This window comes from Odocoileus virginianus, chromosome 6 (genome assembly GCF_023699985.2).
Source record: "Odocoileus virginianus isolate 20LAN1187 ecotype Illinois chromosome 6, Ovbor_1.2, whole genome shotgun sequence".
Lineage (NCBI taxonomy): Eukaryota > Metazoa > Chordata > Mammalia > Artiodactyla > Cervidae > Odocoileus > Odocoileus virginianus.
Window position 1 is genome coordinate 72510068 of NC_069679.1, and position 18206 is coordinate 72528273.

General features: G+C 38.7%; 1 protein-coding gene across 8 annotated transcripts in view; it reads left to right on the forward strand.

The window, feature by feature from the left end:
* Positions 1–139: 139 nt before the first annotated feature.
* Positions 140–18206, forward strand: part of LIN52 (lin-52 DREAM MuvB core complex component) — a 127918-nt gene continuing 109851 nt past the window's right edge. For 2 of the 8 annotated variants that reach the window (XM_070469622.1, XM_070469621.1), the window contains exons 1-5: positions 153–521; positions 7823–7897; positions 8606–8643; positions 12036–12102; positions 14918–15001. In XM_070469622.1, coding sequence (XP_070325723.1) covers positions 491–521; positions 7823–7897; positions 8606–8643; positions 12036–12102; positions 14918–15001 — 295 coding nt within the window. In that variant the 5' untranslated portion in view covers positions 153–490. Of the gene's footprint in view, positions 522–7822; positions 7898–8605; positions 8644–12035; positions 12103–14917; positions 15002–16482; positions 16839–18206 lie in introns of those variants that run through there. The other 6 variants (XM_070469619.1, XR_011488373.1, XR_011488374.1 and 3 more) reach the window with 6 other exon arrangements.

Below are 18206 nucleotides of genomic sequence, written 5' to 3' on the forward strand. Positions count from 1 at the left end.
CTTCTCACTGGCGGAAAAGACAATCTCCCCTAGCCAATTACTCGCCCTAACGTCTGACTCCGCCCCTCAATCCCAGCCCTGGGGGAATACGATTGGTCAGAAGTGATAGCGCTCTCGCCCTGCTCTACCTCAACAAATTCTGTTGGCGGAGGTGTAGGGAAGACACGGCGCAACTCGAGGTGTTCTATATCGAGCACGGGAGGAAGACGCCCCCGAACCCGGCACTGCGATTGGCCACAGGCACAACCGCGGCCCCGCCCACTCACTGAGGGAAATAAATAAGTTCCTGCAAGAATTTTTGCCGTAGCTCCACCTCATCCACTGCGCGAGGGGAGGTGTGGCTAGCACCGGGGGGCGGGCCTATGGAAAGATTGCCCTTACGGGGGCGGGGAAACGAACCCGGCTCCTGGGTTTGAGGGTAGGGTTTCTCTTTGGGGGCGTGGCTTACGGATCCAAGCTTTCCCGCCGACAGTTGGCCACGTCACGTGACATGGGTTGGAAGATGGCGTCTCCCACGGACGGTAAGAGCCGGCTTAGAGATCTTTCGCCTGCCACATCTTTCTGTGCTCTCCTGGGAACTTCCAGTCTCCATCTGCCACTCGAACTTACATTTATTTCGTGGGCTCCTCTCCTTTCCCTTCCACTTCTTTTCTAACCGATGTGGGTGCTTCTTCAGCTCGCCGGTTCTTCACCGCGGCTCCAGAAAAAGTGCCTGGTTATTTCCCAGTGTACCAGGCAGATGGAGGAGGGCCCTAGTTTGGGACCTTTTCTGGGCAAAAGGACGAGGGTTGCCCTCGTCCTCCTTTAGCCTCATTTGGGTGAGGCTGATGGCCGAGGAAGAGATACCGATGAGGAAAGGAGGCGCCTTAGTGTAGCTTTCCCTTCCGGGCGCCTCACAGTAAAAGGTCAGTTCTTTTCTCTTTGAGCATCTGGAACGATTTTTTGATTCTCTTAAGCGCTATCTAGGGTTAGGGGCTGACCTCATCCCGGGATTGAACCACAAGAGAAAGATAATTCTCTCCTATCTCCTTAGATTGGGATTGTTGCCCTGGCAGCTAGGGAAGCAGGAGACCCTCTCGGTCCCTACCTGTGAGTCCCGAGGAAAATAGAACTGAGCTTTTTAGCGTAATCATGTACACTTCTGTACCTCTGTTGTTTCTGCTTTATGAATTGTTTCTTAAGGCTGAGTGATTGAACGATTTCTTCTTATATGCAACTCATCTCAGATAGCAATTGAGTGGTTTTGGTATACCCCCAGGCTTTTGCTCTCCGTTCTGTTTTAGGATTAAGGTCTTGCAGTCATTTCTGAACTGTTTTTACTTCGACTATTCCATCCCCACGTCCATTTCACCGATATGTAGTTTTCTCTCGTTTTGTGTTTGGAAGGAATCTTGAAAGTTCATTTCAGGAATGAGGAACTTGTGGCCAGAAAAGCTATACTGAGATCCTACTTTATGAAAGGCATTTTACTAGGTGCATTGAAAGAGAAGATGATTAATAAAACATGTAAACACTTCGGCAGTTTCAGGTCTCATTTAAATGTCACCTCCCAGAAAGGCTTTCACAGAACACAGTATCTGGACTTGCCCCTCTTCACCATTATTCTCTTTCTCAGTACCTTCATTGACAGAATAGTTTATTATGTTAAGTTTGCCCCTTTCACTCCAGATTGAAAATTCCAAGTCTGTTTCGTTGGTAGTTGGATCTCAGGGCTTATCACAGTGCCTCACCTACTGGCAAGCAGTAGGTCTTCAATTCGTGTTTATTGAAAGAATGATTAGATATATACTTAGATAATATTTTAAGGTTTTTGAGCATACGTACTGTATGAGGCTTCCCTGGTGGCTCAGGAGTAAAGAATCCGCCTGCCAATGCAGGAGACATGGGTTCCTGGGTCTGGAAGATCCCCTGGAGAAGGAGATGGCAACACACTCCAGTATTCTTGCCTGGGAAATCCCATGGACAGAGGAGCCTGGCAGTCCGTGGGGTTGCAAAGAGTCAGACGTGATTTAGCTACTAAACAACAATGACAAGCAACCACATACTGTATAAGAAATTATGGGTGTTGAAAGTCAAAAGAGATTCTTGATCCTGCCTGAGTGCTCTCTTGTTAAAAATGAAATGTCTTGTCTTTTTTTTTTTGGCCAGGAAAAAAGTATAGAGCATTTAAAAAGTTATCCAAGGGAATGTGGAGTTGTTATTTATTTAACGGGTATAGACTTTCAGATTGGGAACATGAAAAAGTTCTAGCAATGGATGGTGATGACGGTTGCAAAGCAGTGTGAATGTACTTAATGCCACTGAACTGTACACTTAATACTGGCTAAACTGGTATGTTTTATGTATATCTTACCACAGTTGAAAAAAAGTCAGCCAAGTGATAGAAGTAATGGCTATGAAAATTTTTAGTTTATAACTAAGTTGTCTTTATATTTTTGTTCCTTATGTTTGATTTTCCCTTGTCTTCTCTCAATTTCTTTTCCTTCCTTTGGCCAGGAAGAATATTGGAAATGTGTTTTTTTTTTCCTTTTGCTTTTTTTTAAGTATCCAAATCTTCTCTTTATTTTATTTTATTTATTTTTTCCTTTTGCTTTTTAACCATATCCACTCTCACTCTGTTTGCACGCTTGACTTTAAAAGTTTTCATGTTCATCTTTTGCAAGCTTTATCTTTTTCTCTCTAATCTTTTTAATCTGACAAAAACAGGTTGAGCACTTTGAACTTAAATTTTGCATCTAAATAAGTGTCTTATCCTAAAATATACTACTGCCTAGCTCTCTCACTTCTATTTTTAGAGTTCCACCTGTCTCTGTCTATAAGATTTAATTAAAATTATCTTGCTATGAAAAAAAGCTTTACTGTTTCTCTTTAATGCTTAATTTGCTGGGACCTCCTTGAAAAGGAGAAAATTGACATCTAAGTAAAGTCATTTATTACTTAAAGTATGAGAATAACACAGTAGAGTCAAGTTATGCCCAAGACTGTGGTATCATAAGGTCATGCTTGTTGGTTATTGAATCCTACCCTCAATAAGTTTATTTTTGTTATGGTTGAACTTTCCATAAGTAGCATTCCTTGGAAGTTTGAAAATTGGGATTTTGTGTATCACATATCTAGTTAAGGCAGGTTTTTAGAGTTGAGTTCTTTACCAATTAGAATGCCGGTGGAAATTTCCTTAAATAGATTGGTTCAGCTAACACCCATCTTCTCACAGCAGTATAGTAAAAAGGAAAGAAGAATAAAGGCAAAAAATTTTCTCCTTTTGATGAAAACACTTAGGATTTACTCTTTTAACTTTCCTGTCTGTCATACAGCAGTGTTAGCTATCAGTTCAGTTCAGTTCAGTCGCTCAGTTGTGTCCGACTCTTTGCAACCCCATGAATCGCAGCACGCCAGGCCTCCCTGTCCATCACCAACTCCCGGAGTTTACTCAAATTCATGCCCATCGAGTCGGTGATGCCATCCAGCCATCTCATCCTCTCTCGTCCCCTTCTCCTCCTGCCCCCAATCCCTCCCAGCATCAGGGTCATTTCCAATGAGTCAACTCTTCGCATGAGGTGGCCAAAGTACTGGAGTTTTGGTTTCAGCATCAGTCCTTCCAATGAACACCTAGGACTGATCTCCTGTAGGATGGATTGGTTGGATCTCCTTGCAGTCCAAGGGACTCTCAAGAGTCTTCTCCAACATCACAGTTCAAAAGCATCAATTTTTTGGCACTCAGCTTTTTTCACAGTCCAACTCTTACATCCATACATGACCACTGGAAAAACCATAGCCTTGACCAGACAGACCTTTGTTGGCAAAGTAATGTCTCTGCTTTTTAATTCATCATTATGCCCCTAATACTTATTTACCTTGTAACCTAAAATTTGTGCCTTTTGACCACTTTCCTCTAATTGCCCCTCTTCTTACCCCCCACTTATAATAACCATGAGTATAATCTCTTTTTCTGTGAGTTTGTCTATTTGCTTGTTTTAGATTGTACTCATAAGTGAAGTCATATTATATTTGTTTTTATTTCATTTATCATAATGCCTTCAAAGTCCATATAGGTTGTCACAAGTGACAGGATTTCCTCTTTTTTTTTTTTTTTTTTTTTACTTTTTAAAAAATTATTTATTTTTTAATTGAAGGATAATTGCTTTATAGACTTTGGTTGTTTTATGTCAAACCTCAACATGAATGAGCCATAGGTATACATATATGCTCTCCCTTTTTAACCTCCCTCCTTATTTTGACTATAGGAGAAAAAAAAAATCTCTCGGATAGGAGAATTTTAACTCCTGAACTTCCACCTCTTGCTACTGGCAAGACTATGATACCAAGTGTGACTTGTGAGCCAGGAGAAATACATTCAGGCTTTGGTTTTATTTTACTGATTATTTGTTCAGATTTTGTAAAATCAATTATCTTCTGGGCAAAAAAAAATAATAAACATTTTGATATTAAGAATGAGGAAAGAGAATGGAGGAGAAGGTAGATAGAATAAAAAGAAGCTTCTGTTTTGGGGGCCAGGATTTTCTGTGTGAGCCACTTGGAGTTATCCCAGAAGAGCTTGTAAGGCTGTGAGCACAGATGGAAAACACCTTCTGTGGTTGCACTGGCAAGCTCAAGGCAGTGAGCAGTCTTCATTGAGGGAGAAGCAGTCCTGTGGGTTGTTGTTGGGCTGAAGAGTGTGTGGGATGATGGGCTCTGAATTGTTGGCCTTCCCTTGAATCGGAGTTGGGGGCATCTCTGCTGTCTCTTCCCCAGATGTCCTGACTTTAGGAGCTGGGCAACACCATTGGCAAGAGTCTTAAAAAGAAAGCAGAATGCAGTGCCCATCCCATCCCTGAACCCTACTCTGGTCATACCAGGAAAACCCATGGCCTTTCTGATTCGGAGGGAGAACCCTGGCCTCCACCTTGCGTCCCTGTCCTCTGGCTGAGCCAGGGCTGTGAGCAGACCCTGATCTGCACTCTCTGTAGGCATGACTTGCATCTGCAGCAGACGCCTAAACCCCCGTGGGCTTTCCCTGCCCCAGCCTGCTTCAGGCTACCTCTCTTACACTCAGAGAAGGAACTTGCTCTCTCCTGTTAGCACAGCATTAAGAAGGGTGATAGGATTCGTTCCAAAGCCAGCAAGAGAAGACTCAGAACCCCTCTCTCGGTTTTGTTCCTCTCCATTTGCATGAGCACCTGGAAAGTTCTCACCAAAGGATTCAGTACGTGGAATTATAAACTTTCCTAACAGTGCTTGTGAGCAGGTGCAGTGCATTCCACAAACACCTGGAGTTTCCTACTGCCCCTGAGATGCCAGGAGTTCTACATAGGCAGTCATGTTTATTAAGATTTCATATGTAGATTTCACCCATAATCCATGAATTTTGGTTTTCTTATTTTTTTCAGTTTTTTAACCCCAAACTGAAAAAGTGCATCAGTTTAGGTTTTCCCTGGGTACCAGCTCTCACCAGGCCACTATGATACTTTCTGCCTGTGAAGTCTCATTAGCAGATTAGCATGGCGCTCCCTGAGGAATTGAAATCTCTGGCCTCCCTGAGAGTTGCCAGGCAGGGCCACCTCATGTGGGTAGGTCAGCTCTGGAGTGAACATTAATTCTAGTGCTGAAAGGTGCTGCTGCTGCAGCTGCTAAGTCACTTCAGTCGTGTCCGACTCTGTGTGACCCCATAGACAGCAGCCCACCAGGCTCTGCCGTCCCTGAGATTCTCCAGGCAAGAACACTGGAGTGGGTTGCCATTTCCTTCTCCAGGATTTCCTCATTTATATATGGCTGAATAATATTCCATTTGTGTGTGTGTGTGTTGTGTGTGTGTGTGTATTTTCAAACTTTCTTCATTCATCAGTGGACATTTCGGTTTTTCCTGTGTCTTGGCTGTTGTAGATAGTCCTGCTGTGAACTTGGGAGTTCCTTAGACTATTGGGAGGAAATTTTGTTTAGGGAAAAGGACATGTTGAAAGATTTTATAAATATGTACATTTTCTGGGGAGTGAGTTCATAGCTTTTTTTTTTTCAGATTTTCAAAAATTTGGCTTACCCAGAACATGTTAAGAACCACTGTTTATATCATTAAATTAGCTAATTTATTCAGCTAATTAGTACACTGAGCACAAAGTATGTACTCAACAAATGTTAACTGTTGCTGTTAATATTAAATACCTTCTGTGTTCCAGGGCAAGAGTGGAGAAGAAATGGTGTCCAAAAATTAGGCAGGGGCTGGATCATATAGGATTTTGTAGGTCACAATAGGTATGCATTCATGAATTTAGCTGGGAAGAAGTCTTTTAAGCTTGAGAGTGGCTTGAACTGATTGAAATTTAACTTTCTGGAGAGTAGATTTGATAGTAGGGATGGGGAGGGGTAAGAATGGGAGCAGGGAGACCAGTAAGAGCCTATTGAAGTGGTCCAGGAGAGAAGTGATTGTTCCTTGGTTAATTAATGAAATTTCAAAGTGTGTTTTAGATAGAAACTACTGGATTTACTAATAGATTGGTAATGGAAGAATGAAAGAAAGGGAGGCATGAAGGATGATCCCTGGATTTTTGGATTGAGAACTGGAGTTGATGTTGGTTTTGTTTACTGAGATGGAGAAGATGGGAATTATGGTTTTTCACACATGTTAATAGAGATGTCACATAGCCACTTAGATATATAACTCTGAAGTTCCAGGAAAATATTGGGGCTGGAAATAGAAATATGGAGTCCTTGGCATATAAATGGTGGTAAAGGGCATGGGGCTAGATGAGATTTCCTTGGGAGACTTTCGGTAGAGAGTGAAGCCAGCCTAGAGTGGGCCCTGAGTAGAAGGGGAGACTGAAGGAATTGGTGAGGAAGGAGAAGAACCAGCATAGTGGTTTTGTAGAAGCTGGAGTGTTTGAAGGAGAGTGGTCAGTGAGTGGATGCTGCAAAGAGGTCACATAAGAGAGAACAGAGAAGTGACCACTGGATTTAGCAACATAGGTCATCAGTGACCTCCGTGACAGCTGTTTTTGTGCATGTAGGGGTAGAAGCCTGTTTGTGGTAGGCTAAAGAAAGACTGTGAGGTGAGGAAGAGGAGACAACAGGATGGACAGCTAGAAAACTTTTGCCGTGAAGGAGTGAGGAAGTCATGGGGTCAAGAGTTTCTTCAAAGAAGGTGAATTCCAGAGCAGACTTACTTGTTGAGTATGAGCCAGTAGAGAGGGCAGAAACTGGTTGTGCAATAGACCATTCTCGATGGTGTCTTTGACACAGCGAGAGAAGGTGGGGTCCAGAGCCTGAGCAGAGGGGTTTGTCTTTTCTGAAAGCAGGGGCTTCAGTGACTGGAAGGAAAGTCTGAGTATGAGTAAAGATGGGCTTCCCTGGTGGTTCATGTGGTAAGGAAACCTCCTGCAATGTAGGAGCCTCGGGTTTGAGCCCTGGGTCTGGAAGATTCCCTGGAGAAGGGAATGGCAACCCACTCCAGTATTCTTGCCTGGAGAATTCTTTAGACAGAGAAGCCTGGGGGGGCTACAGCCCGTAGTGTCACAGAGTCAGACACAACCGAACGACAAATACACACACAGACACACACACAAACGTGAGTAAAGATACAGGTGGGTTGTGAACATTCACTTTTCCCAACACCCTACTAAAATGTCATTTCCCTTTTTAAAGACGGGGAGAGTAAGGAAATCGTATATTTATGTAACATCATGGCTCAGTAGGATCAGTAGTCATAGAACTCAAATCTCTAGACTTCCAGGTGAGTGAGTGTTCCAGTTTATGTTCTTTGGGATTGATATGTCATAAAATGTAAAATAATGTGTTTTGTTCCTTCTTGGCTTATCTGGGTGTTTTGTTCTAGGGGCAGATCTAGAAGCATCTTTGCTAAGTTTTGAAAAACTTGACCGGGCTTCACCAGACCTTTGGCCAGAACAGTGTAAGTTTTTGGTTTCTTTATATCAAAATTGATGGGAAAACCAGTGCTACTTTGAGGAACATTTTTAAAGAGTTATCATTTAACTGTAATGATTAAAATTTTATTTCAGAGGAAGAGACTGAATTCTGTGGTCTGGTAGTAAGATTAACTGTTTAGTAGTTCAGTTCTTTCAGAGCACAGTATGACTCAGAAAATGATAGAGAACCTTTAAAAAAATTATTTTTAAAAGCTATATCTGTAATAACTCAGACAATATGAGATGTATCAAGTAATTCCTTGCCTCCTTTAAGTGCTGATAAAGTTAACTGCTGTTGTAGTTCAGTACAGAAATTTTGTATTTTTTTTAATGCTTACACAAGTAAGCAAATAAATATTTTAAAGTATATAGAGTTTGCTTTGTTTTGTTATGGGGTTATATAATTAATGATCTACAGTTTAACTTATTCTGCCTAGTAATTTATCAGTGTATCGTTCCATGTTGATAGGTGTAGATTTACTTCATTTTTAAATTTTATTGTCTAGATCTACTATAGCTTATTAAATTCATACCCTATTTGGAAACCTAATAATATCCAAGATTTGATATTACAAACAATTTAACAATGTATATCTTTGTGCACATGAAAGAGGATGACTGTGTATGGGAGTGCCCATTTCCTTACATACTAGCCAATATTGAATGACTAATGTTCTGTTTTTTCTTTTTAGTACCAGGTGTTGCTGAATTTGCAGCTTCCTTCAAGAGTGTAAGTAATATCTCACATAATGAAGTTTTTCCAACTTTTTGCTTCTGGCTAAAATCTCAGATATCTTTTAATTTCTTTATTTTCAAGAATAATGTTATTGTCTTCATAGTATTTTGTAACTGCAACCCTGGAAGTCTGTTTATATCATCATCATGTTATTGATGTTAATGCTCTATTTTGATATTTTGACCTTTGGCTATTAGCCTCTTCTTTCAGCTTAAAAGATTTTAAGGTAAATCAATTAAAATATTTAATGTAATGCCAATATTCTTTTGGCCCAAACTATGATTTTGAAGTGTTTCTCTTTTGCTTATGTGATGCATTATGACTTTAACTTATACCTCCCTGGAGGAGTTTTAAGTTTCTCAGTGGCTCATCAGAAACTGAAGAAAGACATTCATTAGAGCCACTTTTCCAATTCCTGGGGCAGCAGGCATTGTACTGGATGCTCTAGATATGTTCTCTTATGTATTCCCACTACCAGGAAGATAGGATGATTATGATGTTAGCTAGCATGTACATGATGCATACCATATGCCAGGCACTGTTCTAAACACTTTACATACATTATTTAGTCTTTGCAAAACCACATGAGGGGGATTTCCCTGGCAGTCCAGTCGTTAGGACTCAGTGCTTTCACGGTCCTGGACCTAGGTTCAATCCCTGGTTGGGAAACTAAGATCCTGCAAGCTGTGTGATGTGGCCAGGGAAAAAAACAACAACAAACAAACCCATATGATGTATAGGTACTATTATTATCCATATTTTACAGACAGATAGCCACCAAGATGTTAAGTAGTTTACCCAAGATTATAGGCTGTAAATGGCAAAACCAGGCTTTGAACCTGTAAGTCTACTTAGTAGCATCCATGCTTATTATACATACTTAGAAGCTTTTGGGCCCAAAGTTAGAAGCACTGACTAGCAGAGAAGCTTAGAAGTTAAGTTACTTGCCCATGTCCTAGTGAGTGATAGGCTAGGATTTGAGCAGGGATCTGTCTGATTCCAAAGCTCATGCTGTTTCTATTAACAGATTAGGGATTTGTAATTAACTCTCTTAGTACCTTACCATATTAGTACCTTACGTACCTTAGTATGTACCTTACATACCTTAACATTCTCTATTCATTAGGTTAAAGGTTAACCTAGTTAGGGTTAAAGATACTTAACCTTAAATATTAAGGCCTGTGGCTTTCAGGTTCCATGAGCATATTTGTTCAAAGGGACCTTTTTGTAGCTTCTTTTATTTTTCTAGAAGGTAGGGTTGTATGAAAGCTGGAGTGTACGACTTTAATATCCGGGACGGCCTGAGCATGAGTGAAGGATAGCATAGGGTTTTGAAGGCAGACACACTTTTATTTGAATCCTGAACCTGTTACTTCACTATCTGTGACCTGAGCAAGTTTCCTAACATTTTTGAGCCTTAGTTTTCTCATGTAATACTACCTCATAGACTTAGTAGAAAATGGCATAATGCATGTAAAATGCTTTGCATAGTGCCAAGAACTAATAAACTATACACAGTAGCTAGTATTAGATCAGCCTTTGTCTAGTAGATTAAATAGAAAGTATTTGATTTAGTTTTCATAAATTCTCATTCATACTGAATTTTTAGTTTAGTTAATTATATTTATTGCAATTAACTACTTTGAGTTGTAAACATAAATAGGTTTTTTTTTAAAACTTCTGTTATGAGCATGGTGTATTTTGAAAATCTGAAGAAATATCTATACCTTTTCCCTGGACGTTTGCACATGCGTATTGAGTTTTGTTTCTCGGGGTTCAGGGCCATCCCAGGGCCTCAGGTTAAGATCCCCTGGAATATTCTGATTCCCGACTAGGGGTAAAAGTGGTGAATTTGACCTAAAACCTTCAAGGGAAGGTAGAGTAGTGGCTTTGGAACTCTGACTTCATGGGTTTTGAATCATGGTTCCAGTATCTCTGTGACTTGAGGCAAGTGATTTATAATCTTCCTAAACATCTGTTGTTTTTTTCATTTGTAGAATGAGGAGGAGGATAATACCTTTTTCATAGGGTTGATTTGGAAAATAAATGACATGATGCATGTAAAGTGTTTTATTTGTCACATAGTACCAAATAAAAGTGAATTTTTTTTAAAAAAGGCATAAATGAGTCCTGGAGATATAATATACAGCATGGTGACTACAGTTAATAATATAACTGTAGTTAATAATACTATATTTTCTGTTTGAAAGTTACTAAGAGATCTTAAAAATTCTCATTTCAAGAAAAAAACTTTTGTAGCCGTATATGGTGATGAATGTCAACTAGACTTCTTGTGGCAGTCATTTCCCAATATACACAAATACTGAATTATTATGCTGTACACCCAAAACTAATATAATGGTATGTGTCCGTTATACTTCAGTTTAAGAAAAGGAAAAGGGCTCAGTTGAAGGGAAATCTCATCAGAATTCATCATATACCAGCTGTGGAGCTTTTAAAAAATAGATATGTAAAAAAAAAAAAAAAAGATGTGTAATGCCCTTGCTCTGTTCTTCCCACTGGACCCTCTCCCACACCCTGATATTCTGAATCAGTGCATCTGGGTTATGGCCTAGTTATTTGTATATTTTTAAAGTTACACAGCTGGTTCTCATGTGTAGGCTGGATTGAAAGCTGTTATGCCAAAGCTCTTCTAAGAATGAGCTCTCTTTCATATTTTGTAAGTTCACTATCAGGAATGAAAAGAAACTTAAAATTCTAAAGTTTTCTATAACATTTACAATAAAATGAAATTTTAAGTGATGAGCATTCCAGTATTCTCTTGTTCAGATTGAAGATTTTCTAATTCTTAGTTCTTCTTTGAAACTCTTCTCTTTGTGCCAGCAAATGTTACTTCCTGATTATTGTTTCAGTTTAGTTGGAGGCTTTCACTAGTCGTGAATTTCCAGTAGGTTCTGTCATGACTATACCAATCTGTTATAGTCATACATATAGCAGTAACAGTAGTCAGACCTAATTTTCTAAGATCATTTCTTTAAAACCAGCTTTTAAAGATGAAGAGTATTGTTTTGTAAGGGTTCTTTGTGTAGGCCGTATCTGAACCTGGAAAAACTGGGTATTTGAAATTACAATTTGCCAGTGTTTTCAAGGGTTTCCCTGGTGGCTCAGGTGGTAAAGAATCTGCCTGCAATGCGGGAGACCCAGGTTTGATCCCTGGGTTGGGAAGCTCCCCTGGAGAAGGGAATAGCTACCCACTCTAGTATTCTTGCCTGGATAATTCCATGGACAGAGGAGCCTGGTGGGCTATAGGCCATGGAGTTGTAGAGTCAGACAGCTGTGTGAAAAGCTATTTTTCTTATAAGAAAGAAGAATAGGGTCTCTTCATACTTTGCATTTGTCTGAATGGATGTATTATTTTCTGACAGCCTATTACTAGCTCTCCACCCAAATGGATGGCTGAAATAGAACGTGATGACATCGACATGTTGAAAGGTAAGCAGTGCTGGTGACCTTTAACTTTTGACCTGACATTTGCTCCTCCACATACCACCTTAACAGTTTTTCTCTCACTATTCCGTTACAAGTATTCTTGGCTTCAGATTGCCTATTTAGCCATCATACTCATGTTTTTCATATTTAAATGCCCTTCTCTACTTTTTCATGTGTAGAAATCTTACCAATTCAAGACTCAATCGTAATGATTGCTGCTGCTGCTAAGTTCCTGTAATATTAACTTTATTTTGTATGGTGCTCAGAGTTAATTAAAAGCTCTCATGTAAATTTTCTCATTCTAATTCTCATAAAGGTTCTTTGAGTTAGGTATGATACCTAAGTTTCAGAGGTTAACGTAAACCAAGGTTTATTAGAAAGAGTTAAAATTTAAACTCAGATCTTTTTAAGACTAGTCTGTTATTGCTATAATACAAGTGGCTTATTTAGGATTTACTGCTATCTATTGTTGCCTGTACTATTAATTGACAACCCTGGAGTGGGTTAAGACCTGTCTTTTAGTTCTTTCTATCTCATCAATTTCTCCAACAAAGAATACTCTAAGTAGTGAATATTTGATAAATGACTTGGAACTCAACCACAAAGTAGAAATTTAAATTAAAAAACATTAATTTTCCTTGATTTTGTTCTACTTTATTTGATTTTTTATCATCCTTCTAGTGGTAAGATTCATGATGGTGGTGAAGTAATAGACTGAAGTTAAGGTAGAAAATCCGGGATTCTTAAGCTATTTAAGCAGCTGAACAGATCGAGAAAGTCTACTTATGCCAGATATAGATAATAATTGTGGCATGATAAGTTGCAGAAAATAACACCTCTATTTGATCTCAGAAGTAATTCATTGTTCTGCGTGAAATACTTAAAAGCAGATCCCCTCCTCCAGCCAGGGGAAAATTAAGTCTCAAGGGCATCTCAGGTTCATTGCTCTAATGTTCCAAACAGACATTTATATAATATTCCATCAGCATGTATTTTCTAAGGAAACTTCAAAGTTTTAGGAAAGGATCAGAGCATTATGTTTTATGCAAACTGACCTATTCTTAAACATAAAAGTAATTGGGTGCTATTTAAATGAAAATCTAAAAAAAAAAAATTCAGAAATTAAGTTTTTACTTTAAGTTTACTGTCTTTTATGGTAAACTTTAACAAGTTTTATAGGCATTTGATTTGGAGAAAATGTTTGGATTAATATTTAGTCTTTTTTTCTAAACAAAGTATGCCTTTTATGATAGAGTGTGCTGGAATAATTACTGAGTTTACTAGGTTATAAGTTATTTTTCTCTGTACAGTGAAAGTATATTTGGAAACTGTTAAGAGTTTTAAGTGATAGAATGTCAAATCAAACTAGCTTAAGCAAAAGGATTTTATTCACATAAATAAAAGTTCTAGGGCTTCCCTGGTGGCTCAGTGGTAAAGAATCCGCCTGTCAGTGCAGGAGACCTGGGTTCAATCCCTGATCTGGGAAGATCCCACATGCCTCGGAGCAACCAAACCTGGGAGCCCAACTACTACTGAGCCCATGTGCCACAACTACTGAAGTCTGAACACTCTAGATCTCGTGCTGTGCAACAAGAGAAGCCTCTGCAATGAGAAGCTCTCGCTCCGCAACTAGAGAGTGGCCCCTGCTTTCCACAACTAGAGAAAGCCCCCATGCAGCAAGGAAAAGCCAGCCCAGCCAAATAAATAAATTATAAAAAAGTAAAAATAAAAAATAAAAATTCTAGGAGTAGAAATAGCTTTGAGCATATCTTGATCCTTGACTCTTACTTATTTTTTATTGCTATTTTATTTAGTGTTTTATTGCTATTTTATTGTTAATTGAAATATTGTGTATGTGTGCTCAGTCATGTACAACTCTTTGAGACCCCATGAACTGTATGTAGCCTGCCAGGCTCCTCTGTCGATGGAATTTTCCAGTCAAGAATATTGGAGCAGGTTACTGTTTCCTACTCCAGGGGATCTTTCTGACTTAGGGGTTGAACACAACGTCTCCTGGGTCTCCAGTATTGGCTGGCAGATTCTTTACCACTGTGCACCTGGGAAGGGCTTCCCTGCAATGCAGGAGATCCCAGTTCTGTTCCTGGGTAGGTCGGAAGATCCCCTGGAGAAGGGATAGGCTACCCACTCCAATATTCTTGGGCTTCCCTGGTGGCTCAGCAAGTAAAGAATCCGCCAGTAATGTGGGAGACCTGGGTTCAATCCCTGGGTTGGGAAGATCTACCTGGGTTGGGAACAGCTACCCACTCCAGTATTCTCGCCTGGAGAATTCCATGAACTGTATAGTCCATGGGCTTGCAATGAGTCGGACATGACTGAATGACTTTCACACTCACTTTCTTTTCACCTGGGAAGTACCAGCTGGACCAGTGAGGACTTGTGAATGATGGTGGAGACGGTGTCCATATGGCAAGTCAAAGATCTGTCTGTAGGCTTTTTCAGTGCTGTGTCCGATCACAAGGTTCCACATTTTAGTAGTGTATTCATTTTGTATGATAGGCAAAGTGAATGTTATAAAAGGGTCCTCAGGATAAAACACGTAATTGCTATTGTATTTATGCTAACTCTTCTCATTAAGTGGGTAAGTTCATATGAGGCATTTTGCAGTGGTGGAAAAATTCACTGATTTGTATGTCTGTGTTTAGGGTGAGTGAGTGGATAAGAAGAGATATGGATCCATTTTCTATTCACTCAGTAGTAATTAAGTTTGAAAACTTTTATAGCAAGGGTTTGCACCCCATGTGAGTTGTTACTAGAAAGAAAGAAAGAAATGGTATTGAAGTGAATGATTCTATTTCAGAACTGGGGAGCCTCACCACAGCTAACTTGATGGAGAAGGTACGAGGCCTTCAGAACCTGGCCTATCAGTTGGGGCTGGATGAGTGTGAGTACCCAGATCACATTTATTCAGGGGCCATGCTGTGTATTTCATGATGTGTTTGGGCATAATTCAGGAAGTATCTTTATTAGGTGTTCTAAAGGTAAGAAGCCACTGTAATCTGAAGTAAGCCTTTTACCATAGAGTGTGCTGGAATAATTTCCAAGTTTACTAGGTTGCAAGTTATTTTTCTCTGTACGGTGAAAGTATATTGGAAACTCTCTTGAGTTTTAAGTGATAGAATGTCAAATCAAACTAGCTTAAGCGAAAGGATTTTATTCACATACATCAAAAATAGAAATAGTTTTGAGCATATCTTGATCCTTGACTCTGACTTACTTTTTATTGACGTAGAGTTGATTTACAATGTTGTGTTAATTTCTGTTGTACAGCAAAATGACTCAGTTATACTCGTATACACATTCTCTTTTATATTCTTTTTCATTATGGTTTATCACAGGATGTTCAATATAGTCCCCTGTGCTATATAGTAGGATCTTGTTTATCCATTCTAAAGGTAATAGTTTGCATCTGCTAACCCCAAACTCCAGCCCATCCCTCCCCAGATCCATGACGCTTAGTGATGTCTTAGGAATGTGCTCTTGTTCTTGATTTTGTTTTACATCTCAGAGTTCTGCTTCACTCATGCATTATTATTCTTCTTTGACCTTGCACTCAGGAAGGTGACCAATAGGAACTCCAGTTTATATGTCTTTAAATCTTGTAATCCCAAAAGAAAGAAGATATTTTCTTTCTTTTTTTTTTAGAAGATGTTTTCTGAAAATTCCCCAGAAAAGGTCCTGAGGAGACCTCTGACTATTCCATCTTGGCTTACATACCTTTCCTGGAACCAGTCCTTTAGCCAAGTAGCATAGAGCACTGAGATGGGCCAGCCTGGGGCCAGGGTGCAAATGCAGATTGGAACTGCTAGTCTGACTCAGATCACATGGAATGCATTCAGGGAGATTGCTTCCCCAAAGGAAGGGTTTTGTAACACACTAAGAATGTAATCTGCCAGTATGAGTAATGCTTTTAAAATTCTGTATTCCTGTCTGCTCTCCAGTCTTTTAGTTTAAAATGATTTCTAACTATATTTCTTTCCATACTCTGTTTATTATAAAACCGGCAAAGGAATTGTAGAAAATTTTCACTTTGTAATTGAAAGAAATACTCTAACAAAGAGTGTTAGAACTTTGTTCTCATTGGGTAGGTACTTCCTGAGACCTTGATAAATGCACAATTTTGAGATACTACTGTAGCTTATAACTTTCTTCAAAACTGTTTTGTATTGATTAATGTAATTCCCAACAGCAGTTTAACAGATTGTTTGTCTTGTTTATAGAACATGCATTGGATTTGTTCACATCATTGATTTTACTACCAATTCAACATTTCACTTTAAAATTTAATTTAAAACTACCAATTTTCGACTAATAGCACTTCCTTAGTCCTGTTTTTGTTTTCTTTATTTCCATTACTATCATTAGCAGTTGACGTTTGTTTCCCAAGAAAACATTTTAAAATCACTTCATGGATCAAGGAGCGGAGAGCCACAGACTGCTCTGAGACATGGTTGCTAGGTGGCCTGCGATGTGCCCTCATTGTTGCCTAACTCCTCTGTGTACTAGTCATTTATTTCTCGTGATTGAAGCTTGTCTTGGCAGAATTACTCTTTACCATGTATGTCATAGACATCAAGGGTTTATAATGAAAACCCCATGATTATTAAATTCATAAATGCGAGACTTATACAGTGTAGAACTTGATTCTGTTTCTAGCTTTGGATAATACATGCTGTAATGATCACAGCGATCAATCCTTTATCTATGTCAATTTTTCTTATGAAATAAAGTTTTTTCAAAAGAGAGATAAAATTTTATGTTTATTATATCAAGAAGATGCTATAGTACTGAATGTATTTATCAACAATGTTGTCTAGTTAGTTGTAGATGAAATTACTATATTCCCTCTGATTACTTTTTCTTTTCCTATTTTCCTGCTGAGAAAGATAATGAAGTATGTTTTTCTGTACTTTTTATTATGAAAAATTTTAAACATATACCAGAGGAAAGTAGAAAATTGACCTTATATACTGATGACTTGGTTTTATAGTTAGCATCTGGTCAATCTGTTTCAACCTCGGCCAACCTACATAATTAAAGCAAGTCTCAGGCATCATATTGTCCCACTACTAAATAATTTCATATATGAGTCCAAAAGACAGGGACTTTGTTTCCTTTTTTTCCCCTTAAGTATAATTGTGGTTCTATTAATTATGCCTAAAGAATTTTAATAAACTTGTTTAATATCATCAGATAGCCAGTCAGAATTCATATTTCCCTGGTTCACTCATAATTGTCTTATATAGTTGGTTGGTCTGAATCAGAATTTAAGTAAGGTACTATATTTGATTGATGTGTCTCTTAAGTTTCTTTTAATCTGGCATAGCTCCACCTCCCTATTATTTTCCTTTGGAATTTATTATTGTTACTTTTTCTGGGGAATTTTCCCCATTCTGGGTTTTGTTGCTTTTATCCCTTTGGTAGTGCTTAATATGGCCATCTATCCCTTTTTATTCCCCAGTAATTAGATTTAGAAGCTCATACAGATATAGGATTGATTTTTATTTTTATTTTGACAAGAATATTTCATAAATGGGGTTGTACACATCCTTCAGAAGGGCTCATCCTGTCTGCTTGTCTCTCTTTGTGATGTTGAGATTAATTCATTGATAAAGGTATTGTTTGCCAGATCTATTACTCATAAAATTCTCCATCAGCCTTACAACCAGAGTTTTAGCAGCCATTGAAAGCTGCCTAGATTCACTATTTTATTATAGGCTGTGAAATGGTATTACACTAATTCTATCATTCCTTCTTACTAGCTAGGATTTTTCTGTGAAGAACTTTATCTTAACCAACTCTTCATTATTTATTACCTTGAATGCTGTTCTTACTGGATAAATGATTCTTTATCAGTTTTTAGAATAATGAGTTGGTTCTCTGAGCATCAGTAAATCTATTTTAATGTCTTTCCACACAAACAGAAACTTGGTGTGGTTTGTTTCAGTTTTTATTCCACACAGCAAAGATCATCATTATTATTAATTAAGTATTTATATTTCTAAAACTTAAGGCTTTGGAGGTAGGAGTTTGAAGTCACCTAACTCAGTGACCTTAAGCGGGGAACCAAAATTCTGCAGTAGAAATGC